The sequence below is a fragment of the Coregonus clupeaformis genome, chromosome 30 (assembly GCF_020615455.1).
Source record: "Coregonus clupeaformis isolate EN_2021a chromosome 30, ASM2061545v1, whole genome shotgun sequence".
NCBI classification, from domain to species: domain Eukaryota; kingdom Metazoa; phylum Chordata; class Actinopteri; order Salmoniformes; family Salmonidae; genus Coregonus; species Coregonus clupeaformis.
Window position 1 is genome coordinate 53,440,567 of NC_059221.1, and position 13,099 is coordinate 53,453,665.

Genomic DNA, 13,099 nt, shown 5'->3' on the forward strand with positions numbered 1-13,099 from the left:
AATCGAGCTCTTTGGCATCAACTCAACTTGCCGTGTTTGGAGGAGGAGGAATGCTGCCTATGACCCCAAGAACACCATCCCCATCGTCAAACATGGAGGTGGAAACATTATGCTTTGGGGGTGTTTTTCTGCTAAGAGGACAGGACAACTTCACCGCATCAAAGGGACGATGGACGGGGCCATGTACCGTCAAATCTTGGGTGAGAACCTCCTTCCCTCAGCCAGGGCATTGAAAATGGGTCGTGGATGGGTATTCCAGCATGACAATGACCCAAAACACATGGCCAAGGCAACAAAGGAGTGGCTCAAGAAGAAGCACATTAAGGTCCTGGAGTGGCCTCGCCAGTCTCCAGACCTTAATCCCATAGAAAATCTGTGGAGGGAGCTGAAGGTTCGAGTTGCCAAACGTCAGCCTCGAAACCTTAATGACTTGGAGAAGATCTGCAAAGAGGAGTGGGACAAAATCCCTCCTGAGATGTCTGCAAACCTGGTGGCCAACTACAAGAAACGTCTGACCTCTGTGATTGCCAACAAGGGTTTTGCCACCAAGTACTAAGTCATGTTTTGCAGAGGGGTCAAATACTTATTTCCCTAATTAAAATGCAAATCAATTCATAACATTTTTGACATGCGTTTTTCTAGATTTTTTTGTTGTTACTCTGTCTCTCACTGTTCAAATAAACCTACCATTAACATTATAGACTGATCATGTCTTTGTCAGTGGGCAAAAGTACAAAATCAGCAGGGGATCAAATACTTTTTTCCCTCACTGTATATATCCATACAAATGATGCCAGCTGATTCATGATTTCGACTGGCTGAGAAATGCTGCCTGCCTGTCTGTCTCGTCCCGACTCACAACACGTTCATTACTATGGGACAGCAGTAGATTGAAATTGAATATTGAAACAATGTTGCAAATGTCGGAGAGACAGACAGCAAGGTTTATACAAATCTCCGCTGTTGAAAATTAAATGTTAGTTTAAAAGCTTTTTATAGCGGAGATCAAGTTTATAAATTGCCTGGCTGGGCTGATGAGACAGTAGATTGCGCATTCAGATGGAACAGAGTAAATAGGCATTTTAACGTCATAGATTTAGCCGGTGGCAACTTGTGGAATAGACACAGGCTGAAATGCGGTTTTATCCCATCAGCATTCAGGATTAGACCCACTCGTTGTATACAGTGATCCCTCGCCACTTCGCGGTTCACTTATCGCGGATTCGCTATTTCGCGGATTTTCATAATGCATTTTTTTTTTTGGTGCATTGTGCTCTGCATTCTGATTCGCTAAAAACTCACTCCCGCTTCTTGTATCAAAACATGCTACGAATTGTGCTATCATTTTGTCGTCTCGTGCAGTTATGTGTACGTACATAAAACAGCTTGGCAAATTTACATTAAGTTGGCCAAATTATCTTGTAATTTCGAACATCTCCTAAACCCATAATGTCGATGAAACGGCCTGGACCGACAAAAGCACCTGCGGATGGGCCCAAACGGCGGAAGATGCTACCTATCTCAGATAAAGTTAAACTTCTGGACATGCTAAGGGAAGGTAAAAGCTATGCAGCCGTTGCTCGCCATTACGGAATCAATGAATCTTCCGTTCGTTACATAAAGAAGGAGGAAAAAAACATAAGGACGACAGCAGCAGTCAATTTTAAAAAAAAAAAAAAAAGGGTTGTAACTGTCCGCAACAAGACCATGGTACGGATGGAGACGGCATTAGCTCTGTGGACTAATGACTGCAGGAAAAAAACATAACCCTGGATACAAACGTTATCTGCACAAAAGCGAGAATGCTGTATGAAAACTTTGCTGTCAGTGACGGGGAAGAGGGAGAGGATGCCGGGCCCTCAGCAAGTGCTGCTGACACAGTGGGAGAGGATGCCAGGCCCCCAGCAAGTGCTGCTGACAAAGTGCCAAGCGCATTTAATGCAAGCAAGGGCTGGTTTGAAAAGTTTAAGAAACGCTTTGGACTTAAAAATGTTTGTCTGCACGGTGAGATGGCGTCTGCGGATACCGCTGAGGCAGAAGCCTTCGTGAACAATAAATTCAAGGCGATCATTGAGGAGGGGGGGATATAAGCCCGAACAAGTTTTTAACATGGATGAGACTGCCTTATTTTGGAAACGAATGCCCTCCCGCACCTTCATCATGCAGGAAGAAGCCAAAGCCCCAGGATTTAAAGTTCACAAAGACCGTTTGACCCTGGCTATGTGCGGAAATGCCGCAGGTTTCATGATTAAACCGGGGCTGATTTACAGGTCTAAAAATCCCAGGGCGCTGAAAAACAAAAATAAGGATGATTTGCCTGTTTACTGGATGTACAATGCAAAGGCTTGGATGACAAAAGCGCTCAATCTGGATTGGTTCAAAAACTGTTTCATCCCGGAGGTCAAGTGTTATTTGAGAGGAAAGGGACTGGACTTTAAAGTGCTTCTGCTCCTTGACAACGCCCGGAGGTCACGGTAATGATTTGGCATATGATGGTGTGCAAATCGAATTTCTGCCGCCAAACACTACATCCCTGATTCAGCCCATGGACCAAGGAGTCATCCGTGCTTTCAAGGCTCTCTATACGCGCAACACCCTGCAACATCTTGTTGACGCCTTATGGACTCGGATCAAGATTTCTCACTGAAGGACTACTGGCGTGGATACACCATCGCATCGTGTCTCCAAAACATTCAGAGGGCCATTCAGGAAATGAAAACGGAAACTCTGAAGGCCTGCTGAAAAACTATGGCCAGAGGCAGTGCAAAACGCAACCGGAGGCTCGCTTGACGAGGTCCACCACTCTGCCGTAGAAACAGCTGTGAATCTGGCTAAACAGATTGGAGGAGACGGCTTTAATGACATGAGTCCGGATGACATAAACGCCCTGATTGATGGAGACGCACAGCCGCTGACCGATGCAGAGCTGGCAGAAATGACAAAGCCACAAAGCGGCGATGAAAGAGAAGAAGGAGAAGAGGACACGAGAGATGAGGAGGAAGGACTAACGCTTGGTCGCTTAGCAACCATGGTGCGAATGGCCACTGAACTTAAGCGAGTAGCTGAGGAATGGGACCCTTTGATGAGCCGTTCGTTACAGTTCTCCAACGTAATCGATGGTGGCATGTCGGTGTACAAGGATCTTTTTGCAAAGAAGAAAAAAGAGCGACAACAGCTGCCTATCACTATGTTCTTCTCCCGAACAAACACACCTGCACCGCGGGCTTCAGAAGAAGAGAACACTGCAGAGCGCAGTCAGGATGCAGCGGCCCAGTCTGAAGAGCAGTGAAACGGCCTACACGTGAGTCACTGTATTTGTATACATGTAATAGTTGCTAATTGTAAAAAAAAAAAGTTTTCTATTTCGCGGATTTCACTTATCGCGGGTCATTTTGAACGTAACCCCGCGATAAACGAGGGATTACTGTAAATTGTATGTTGTAGGCGTCTATAACTTTCTCACTCATCATTATTCACGATTAATTCAGGATTATCTGTCATCATGGTTGCATCCATATTCATGTAGAAGTGGTTAGAAACATACAGTGGGGAAAAAAAGTATTTAGTCAGCCACCAATTGTGCAAGTTCTCCCACTTAAAAAGATGAGAGAGGTCTGTAATTTTCATCATAGGTACACGTCAACTATGACAGACAAAATGAGCATTTTTTTTCCAGAAAATCACATTGTAGGATTTTTTATGAATTTATTTGCAAATTATGGTGGAAAATAAGTATTTGGTCAATAACAAAAGTTTCTCAATACTTTGTTATATACCCTTTGTTGGCAATGACACAGGTCAAACGTTTTCTGTAAGTCTTCACAAGGTTTTCACACACTGTTGCTGGTATTTTGGCCCATTCCTCCATGCAGATCTCCTCTAGAGCAGTGATGTTTTGGGGCTGTCGCTGGGCAACACGGACTTTCAACTCCCTCCAAAGATTTTCTATAGGGTTGAGATCGGGAGACTGGCTAGGCTACTCCAGGACCTTGAAATGCTTCTTACGAAGCCACTCCTTCGTTGCCCGGGCGGTGTGTTTATGATCATTGTCATGCTGAAAGACCCAGCCACGTTTCATCTTCAATGCCCTTGCTGATGGAAGGAGGTTTTCACTCAAAATCTCACGATACATGGCCCCATTCATTCTTTCCTTTACACGGATCAGTCGTCCTGGTCCCTTTGCAGAAAAACAGCCCCAAAGCATGATGTTTCCACCCCCATGCTTCACAGTAGGTATGGTGTTCTTTGGATGCAACTCAGCATTCTTTGTCCTCCAAACACGACGAGTTGAGTTTTTACCAAAAAAGTTCTATTTTGGTTTCATCTGACCATATGACATTCTCCCAATCCTCTTCTGGATCATCCAAATGCACTCTAGCAAACTTCAGACGGGCCTGGACATGTACTGGCTTAAGCAGGGGGGACACATCTGGCACTGCAGGATTTGAGTCCCTGGCGGCGTAGTGTGTTACTGATGGTAGGCTTTGTTACTTTGGTCCCAGCTCTCTGCAGGTCATTCACTAGGTCCCCCCGTGTGGTTCTGGGATTTTTGCTCACCGTTCTTGTGATCATTTTGACCCCATAGGGTGAGATCTTGCGTGGAGCCCCAGATCGAGGGAGATTATCAGTGGTCTTGTATGTCTTCCATTTCCTAATAATTGCTCCCACAGTTGATTTCTTCAAACCAAGCTGCTTACCTATTGCAGATTCAGTCTTCCCAGCCTGGTGCAGGTCTACAATTTTGTTTCTGGTGTCCTTTGACAGCTCTTTGGTCTTGGCCATAGTGGAGTTTGGAGTGTGACTGTTTGAGGTTGTGGACCGGTGTCTTTTATACTGATAACAAGTTCAAACAGGTGCCATTAATACAGGTAACGAGTGGAGGACAGAGGAGCCTCTTAAAGAAGAAGTTACAGGTCTGTGAGAGCCAGAAATCTTGCTTGTTTGTAGGTGACCAAATACTTATTTTCCACCATAATTTGCAAATAAATTAATAAAAAATCCTACAATGTGATTGTCTGGAATTTTTTTTCTCAATTTGTCTGTCATAGTTGACGTGTACCTATGATGAAAATTACAGGCCTCTCTCATCTTTTTAAGTGGGAGAACTTGCACAATTGGTGGCTGACTAAATACTTTTTCCCCCCACTGTATTATATTCTTATTTACAATAAAAGTGACCCCAAAATGACACAATACATTATTTACCATTAATTTCTAATGGGCACAAAATAATCTGAAACACAACCAAAACAAACAGCAAACACTAGTCACTTTAATAATGATTACATACAGTTATTACTGTATTCTACTGTATTCTAGTCAATGTCACTCCGACATTGCTCGTCCTAATATTTATATATTTCTTAATTCCATTATTTTACTTTTAGATTTGTGTATATTGTTAGATACTACTGCACTACTAGGAACACAAGCATTTCGCTACACCTGCAATAACATCCGCTAAATATGTGTATCCGACCAATAAAATTTGATTTGATTTATGGCGGGCACTGTATATTCCCTACCAGATAGAGGAACACCGCATTGGAATGTCATCTAATGTTGTACTTACCAGCCACACACAGGCGATTTGATCAGCTCTGACACACCGAAGGACAGGGAGCCCATGAAGTCGTTCCTGGTGGTCCGGTCCCAGTCCCACACCTCCACAGACAGCCTGCGGTCCTTATCTGTAGGCCTCAGCTTGCTGGAATAACACACATACATATGCACAGGGTTAATGATAATGACTACATTACCCATAATACACAAACGTGAAAGGGGCCTAACACTGTGACCAGGGGTACACCTCAACTCACAAAGTGAAAGACTCGTTCCAGGTGGGGTTGAGGTTGGCGCGGATGGTCTTGGTCTTCTTCTTGGTCTCATTCTTGGGGTCTGGGATGAGCTTGAGCTTGACGTAAGGGTCAGACGAGCCGTTGGGGTCCATGGGGATCAGATTTCGACCTTCACCCACTGATGGAGAAACAATACAGGGGGAAAAGATTGATTTAGAACTAACAGTGGTACAGGTGACATCATTGCTTGTACAGTGGTTTACTTTGAGAGGAGTTAGTGTGGTCTTTATAAAGTGACCTTGTAACAGCATGATGGATTTAATAATGGGCATGGAAATTCAAAAATCAGGGGACATTTTATAAAAATAACCCATATGCAGACAGCATAGAAACCTGCTAGAGACGGTTATACAGTATGTGTGCTGTTGTTACTATTTCAGTAGTACCAGCATCCCTGTCTCCTTCCCTGTGGTCCTGTGTTTAGCCATGTTCAGTAAACAGCTCCCAGACACCAGGGACGTTAGCACTCCATTAGCACTCTGGCTCCCAGAGCCACGGAACACCACTGCACATTATGCAGGGCATCGCCACAGAGAGCGACAAACTGAACGCCTGCCTGGCCAGGCAAGCCCTTAAGCCCAGGAGACCCGGAGACAGCTTCTCATGTGGTCCTGTCAATCAAATGCTGGCCCTGACATAATGGCGCGGTGGTGATAATAATGCTAGATTGACCTTTGACCCAGAAAAAGAGCAGATAAGCTACTAGAGTAAAACTGCATAATGGATGCTATTTTGGCACCCTGTGTTGATAGGGTAGAGTAGAGTAATAGAGTCTTTATTATCCCAGAGGGGCAAACCATTTTGCAGCACATAGTAAAAACACAATGAACACATGACAATAAATACACACAAAAACTATATATACAGCAATATGTACACAGGAAGTAGACCTCTAAACCAGGTATGAATAGAGTCAGTACATACCTAATAACACAGCACTACAGCTTATTGAGAAAGTTGATAGCAGCTGGCATGAAGGAGAGTTTTGACCTTTACACTTAGAGAGCCTGTATCTTCGCTTTGAGGAAAGCAACAGAATTTCATCAAAAAGGGGATGCTGGGAGTCCCAATTGATCAATATTAAAGAAACTGTAACTATAGTAATTCTATTAAGATATAGTAATTATATTAAGCTATAGTCATTATATTACCTAAATCAATTTTTAACTATAAGTAATTATATTTCCCTCATAACACCAAACGTATTGAAAATTAAACCTGTACTGTATCATATCGTATGAGCCATTGATAGTTATATTTACATAACAAAGAGGCTACATATCTGCCTCTGGGATTGTCATATGAGAGTGAATTAAGTTACGAGACAATTCGATAAGCCATGTGCAAATAAGCTTTTAACTTGCTTCTGTCTGTTCCTCCCCCTTGCACCTGTGCTGGAGGATTTTTGGGGTTAATCTTGTTTGGATAGCGGGTGATGGAGTATGCTGTCAGAGGTGAGAGAGGGCTGGAGGGGGAGAATACTTCATTGGGAGAGACAGGGGCTATGTGCCCTACATAGTGCACTACTTTTGACCAGAGCCATATAGGGAATAGGGTGCCATTTGGGACTCAAGGCAGCAGCTCCTCTTCCTGGGGTCCAAACAGGGTTAAAACAATTACATCACAGCAAAACACAACAGCCTACATCATAAAAACATCAATACATCATACCAGAAATCATAATTACATCCCACCGCTGCCACCAAATGCCATTCCTGGCAGGACAATGCATATCAGAGGAGATGGATAACCACAAGCAGACAAACATATTCGCAACCAGGCTAACTCGCAACTAACCTGCTAATGGAACTAGGCTGGGATGGGGGAATACTGTATTGAAGAAAGCTAGGATGCGTCTCAAAATGGCACCTTATTCCCTATACAGTGCACTACTTTTGACCAGAGTCCTATAGGCCCTGGTCAAAAGAAGTGCACTATATAGGGAATAGGGTTCCATTTGGTACAGACCCATTCTTGCCTACACTTGGCTAGGTAAGGAACCTGTTCCTCCAGGACTCTCTGAAGCATGTGCGATGTCATTATAGCATAACTCTTTGTCATGCAATATTGACAGTAGGTAAAATATGTGAAGATACTATCTTGATATCTGTTTCCAAAGTGTATAATGTCCTAGAAATTAATTCACACCTACAAACCTATGAGAATACATGTGTACTGCCCAGTTTTGTAAATACCAGTTAATTATTGCATCCAGTATACACATACTGTATGAACATACAATGTACAGACACATTCAATAGGCTTATGTTTATACTATAGTTTCATTGGTATAAATACAATACACAACATCTCCATATAGGTCCAAGGTAACATACTAAAATGTAGAGGTGACCAATGACCATAACCTTTACTACAAACGATTTATTCAAGGACCCGACTTTAACTGTCACAATACAAAGGTTAGGTTTTGAATATTGTTCCAAATAAAGGTGTAGGCAAAGCACCAGTAGCCTATCCAAGTGACCTTGAATAATGGCCTTAAGTTTTGATAGCGTGGGGGAGGAGACAACAGCATCATATTACCTGGCTGGACTGTGGTGTGTGGACTATGTGAGTGTGCTTGTGTGTAGAACCAACTCCACCAAAAAGTTATTTAACTGCTTGTGTATAACCCATTGTCCAGAAAATAATATTGTTAACTCAAATTTGAACAAACCCTCGTGTTCTCTTTAAAAACTAAACTCTATTTCCATTAGTAACCAGTAGGAGGAACCCTAGACCTTCTAATAGACTGTCTGTCTGCGCTGCTTGCATCTGACTCTATCCTAATAGTTGTACAACATGCTGCCTACCACCTGATGATCTTCACACAATACATGGAGATTTCTTTGATAGAATTACAGTTGGTCTTGTATAATCTACAGTATTTAATTTTAGAATATGTGCATAAAAAGCCTTATTTTAGTGGACTGACACATTGGTTGCGCATCACACGTCTCCGACAATTGTATCTCCTACAAGTGTACAAGAGTATCTCCTACAAGTGTACAAGAGTATCTCCTACAAGTGTGTGTGGGCGTGTCAGTCAGTGACTGAGTCCTTATTGACACGCTGGGACGTGAATGGGGGAAGAGGCCTCAACGCCACCGTTACCTTGGATACCAGAGTCTCGAGGACAGTCTCCTTATAAAAAGTGCCTTGGATTCAAAAGAACAGGCATTTGTTACGTGATTTATGCTGACCTTGTCTGAGTGGGTGCAGTATATTGAGTGATAGACGGAGATATAGCAGAAGAAGTGAGTCAGATAGAATTGTGTTGGTTAGAACTGTACTTCTCATTCTCCTTTCAGACTGTTTTCTCTTTCAGTACATGGGTTTGTACTTTGTACCAAATCAAATCATATTTCGCATACACATATTTAGCAGATGTTATTGCATGTGTAGCGAAATGCTTGTGTTCCTAGCTCCAACAGTGCAGTAATATCTAACAATACACACAAATCTAAAAGTAAAATAATGGAATTAAGAAATACAGAAATATTAGGAGCAACGTTAGAAATGATGATATCTAAATGTTTCTAAAACTTGCTTCTTTGCAGGAGTTTTCCAACAATTCTGCAGTTGTCCATACAGCACCTATCTTTCACTATTGGTTCTAAATCTAATGGAACTAATGCATAAACAGTAGAAGATGAAGTCAAATGTAAAGAGGTCAGGGAGTGAGGCACCAATATCAGAACGACTGGGCTGGATAACGGGGGATAATTTGAGCTTTAGGATACAGTTGTTTTTCTGAAACCATAAGAAGAGGGGTGGGTCTGTTAGTCAGTCACCAAGTTCACAGGGGTGGGGGTCAAAGGGAGGGAGGGAAAGGGTGTGTGTGTGTGTGTGAGAGAGCGAGAGAGAGAAACAGAGATGGTTGTGTGTGTGTATACTCACAGACACAGAAACTGACTCACTTATTTATTCAAAATAAATAACAGTCTGTTTGCGTACGAGTCTGTAGCCTGTCAACTATGTGTCTGTCTATCCCTGTTCTCTCCTCTCCGCACAGGCCATACAAACGCTTCACACAGCGTGGCTGCTGCCACTCTAATCTGGTGGTCCCTGCGCGCATGACCCACGTGGAGTTCCAGGTCTCCGGTAGCCTCGGGAACTGCCGTTCTGCGACCAACAAGGCAGAGTTCATCTCAGTCTATGACACCCTCCAGTCCCTCGACTTCTTGGCGCTGACGGAAACATGGATTACCACAGAAAACACTGCTACTCCTACTGCTCTTTCCTCGTCTGATCATGTGTTCTCGCATACCCCAAGAGCATCTGGTCAGCGCGGCGGTGGCACAGGAATCCTCATCTCTCCCAAGTGGACATTCTCTCTTTTCCCCCTGACCCATCTGTCTATCTCCTCATTTGAATTCCATGCTGTCACAGTCACTAGCCCATTCAAGCTTAACATCCTTGTCATTTATTGCCCTCCAGGTTCCCTTGGAGAGTTCATCAATGAGCTTGACGCCTTGATAAGTTCCTTTCCTGAGGATGGCTCACCCCTCACAGTTCTGGGTGACTTTAACCTCCATATGTCTGCCTTTGACTCATTTCTCTCTGCCTCCTTCTTTCCACTCCTTTCATTTACATTTACATTTTACATTTTAGACATTTAGCAGACGCTCTTATCCAGAGCGACTTACAGTTAGTGAATACATATATATTTTTTTATATACTGGCCACCCGTGGGAATCGAACCCACAACCCTGGTGTTGCAAACACCATGCTCTATCAACTGAACCCACAACCCTGGTGTTGCAAACACCATGCTCTATCAACTGAGCTACATCCCTGCCGGCCATTCCCTCCCCTACCCTGGACGACGTTGGGCCAATTGTGCGCCGCCCATGAGTCTCCCGGTCGCGGCCGGCTGCGACAGAGCCTGGATTCGAACCAGGATCTCTAGTGGCACAGTTAGCACTGCGATGCAGTGCCTTAGACCACCCTCACACCGTCCCCCCCTACTCACAAGGCAGGCAATACGCTTGACCTCATCTTTACTAGATGCTGTTCTTCTACTAATCTCACTGCAACTCCCCTCCAAGTCTCCAACCACTACTTTGTATCATTTTCTCTCTCGCTCTCCTCCAACACTACTCACTCTGCCCCTACTCAGATGGTAATGTGCCGTCGCAACCTTCGCTCTCTCTCTCCCGCTACTCTCTCCTCTTCCATCCTATCATCCCTTCCCTCTGCTAAATCCTTCTCCCTCCAATCTCCTGATTCTGCCTCCTCAACCCTCCTCTCCTCCCTCTCTGAATCTTTTGACTCTCTATGTCCCCTATCCTCCCGGCCGGCTCGGCCCTCCCCTCCTGCTCCGTGGCTTGACGATTCATTGCGAACTCACAGAACAGGGCTCCGGGCAGCCGAGCGGAAATGGAGGAAAACTAGACTCCCTGCGGACCTGTCATCTTTCCACTCCCTCCTCTCTACATTCTCTTCCTCCGTTTCTGCTGCTAAAGCCACTTTCTACCACTCTAAATGTCAAGCCTCTGCCTCTAACCCTAGGAAGCTCTTTGCCACCTTCTCCTCCCTGCTGAATCCTCCTCCTCCCCCCCCTCCCTCCTCCCTCTCTGTGGATGACTTCGTCAACCATTTTGAAAAGAAGGTTGACGACATCCGATCCTCATTTATTAAGTCAAATGACACTGCTGGTCCTGCTCACACTGCCCTAACCTATGCTTTGACTTCTTTCTCCCCTCTCTCTCCAGATGAAATCTTGCGACTTGTGACGGCCGGCCGCCCAACAACCTGCCCGCTTGACCCTATCCCCTCCTCTCTTCTCCAGACCATTTCCAGAGACCTTCTCCCTTACCTCACCTCGCTCATCAACTCATCCTTGTCCGCTGGCTATGTCCCTTCCATCTTCAAGAAAGCGAGAGTTGCACCCCTCCTCAAAAAACCTACACTCGATCCCTCCGATGTCAACAACTACAGACCAGTATCCCTTCTTTCTTTTCTCTCCAAAACTCTTGAGCGTGCCGTCTATAGCCAACTCTCCTGCTATCTCTCTCAGAATGACCTTCTTGATCCAAACCAGTCAGGTTTCAAGACTGGTCATTCAACTGAGACTGCTCTTCTCTGTGTCACGGAGGCTCTCCGCACTGCTAAAGCTAACTCTCTCTCCTTTGATACTGTGAACCATCAGATCCTCCTCTCCACCCTCTCCGAGTTGGGCATCTCCGGCACGGCTCACTCTTGGATTGCGTCCTACCCGACAGGTCGCTCCTACCAGGTGGTGTGGCGAGAATCTGTCTCCGCACCACGTGCTCTCACCACTGGTGTCCCCCAGGGCTCAGTTCTAGGCCCTCTCCTATTCTCTCTATACACCAAGTCACTTGGCTCTGTCATATCCTCACATGGTGTCTCCTATCATTGCTACGCAGACGACACACAATTAATCTTCTCCTTTCCCCCTTCTGATAACCAGGTGGCGAATCGCATCTCTGCATGTCTGGCAGACATATCAGTGTGGATGTCGGATCACCACCTCAAGCTGAACCTCGGCAAGACGGAGCTGCTTTTCCTCCCGGGGAAGGACTGCCCGCTCCATGATCTCGCCATCACGGTTGACAACTCTGTTGTGTCCTCCTCCCAGAGTGCAAAGAACCTTGGCGTGACCCTGGACAACACCCTGTCGTTCTCCGCTAACATCAAAGCGGTGACCTGATCCTGTAGGTTCATGCTCTACAACATTCGCAGAGTACGACCCTACCTTACACAGGAAGTGGCACAGGTCCTAATCCAGGCACTTGTCATCTCCCGTCTGGATTACTGCAACTCGCTGTTGGCTGGGCTCCCTGCCTGTGTCATTAAACCCCTACAACTCATCCAGAACGCTGCAGCCCGTCTGGTGTTCAACCTTCCCAAGTTCTCTCACGTCACCCTGCTCCTCCGCACACTCCACTGGCTTCCAGTTGAAGCCCGCATCTGCTACAAGACCATGGCGCTTGCCTACGGAGCTGTGAGGGGAACGGCACCTCCTTACCTTCAGGCTCTGATCAGTCCCTACACCCAAACGAGGGCATTGCGTTCTTCCACCTCTAGTCTGCTGGTCCCCCTACCTCTGCGGAAGCACAGTTCCCGCTCAGCCCAGTCAAAACTGTTCGCTGCTCTGGCACCCCAATGGTGGAACAAGCTCCCTCATGACGCCAGGACAGCGTAGTCACTGACCACCTTCCGGAGACACTTGAAACCCTACCTCTTTAAGGAATACCTGGGATAGTATAAAAGTA

General features: G+C 45.3%; 1 protein-coding gene across 2 annotated transcripts in view; it reads right to left on the reverse strand.

Annotated features, from left to right (window-relative positions):
- LOC121533158 (protein kinase C alpha type) overlaps positions 1 to 13,099 on the reverse strand; it is a 215,110-nt gene that overhangs the window by 60,663 nt on the left and 141,348 nt on the right. For both annotated transcript variants that reach the window (XM_045209673.1, XM_041838963.2), the window contains exons 6-7: positions 5,820 to 5,976; positions 5,573 to 5,707 (exon numbers count right to left, since the gene is read on the reverse strand). In XM_045209673.1, the coding sequence (XP_045065608.1) occupies positions 5,573 to 5,707; positions 5,820 to 5,976 (292 nt within the window). The remainder of the gene's footprint in view (positions 1 to 5,572; positions 5,708 to 5,819; positions 5,977 to 13,099) is intronic.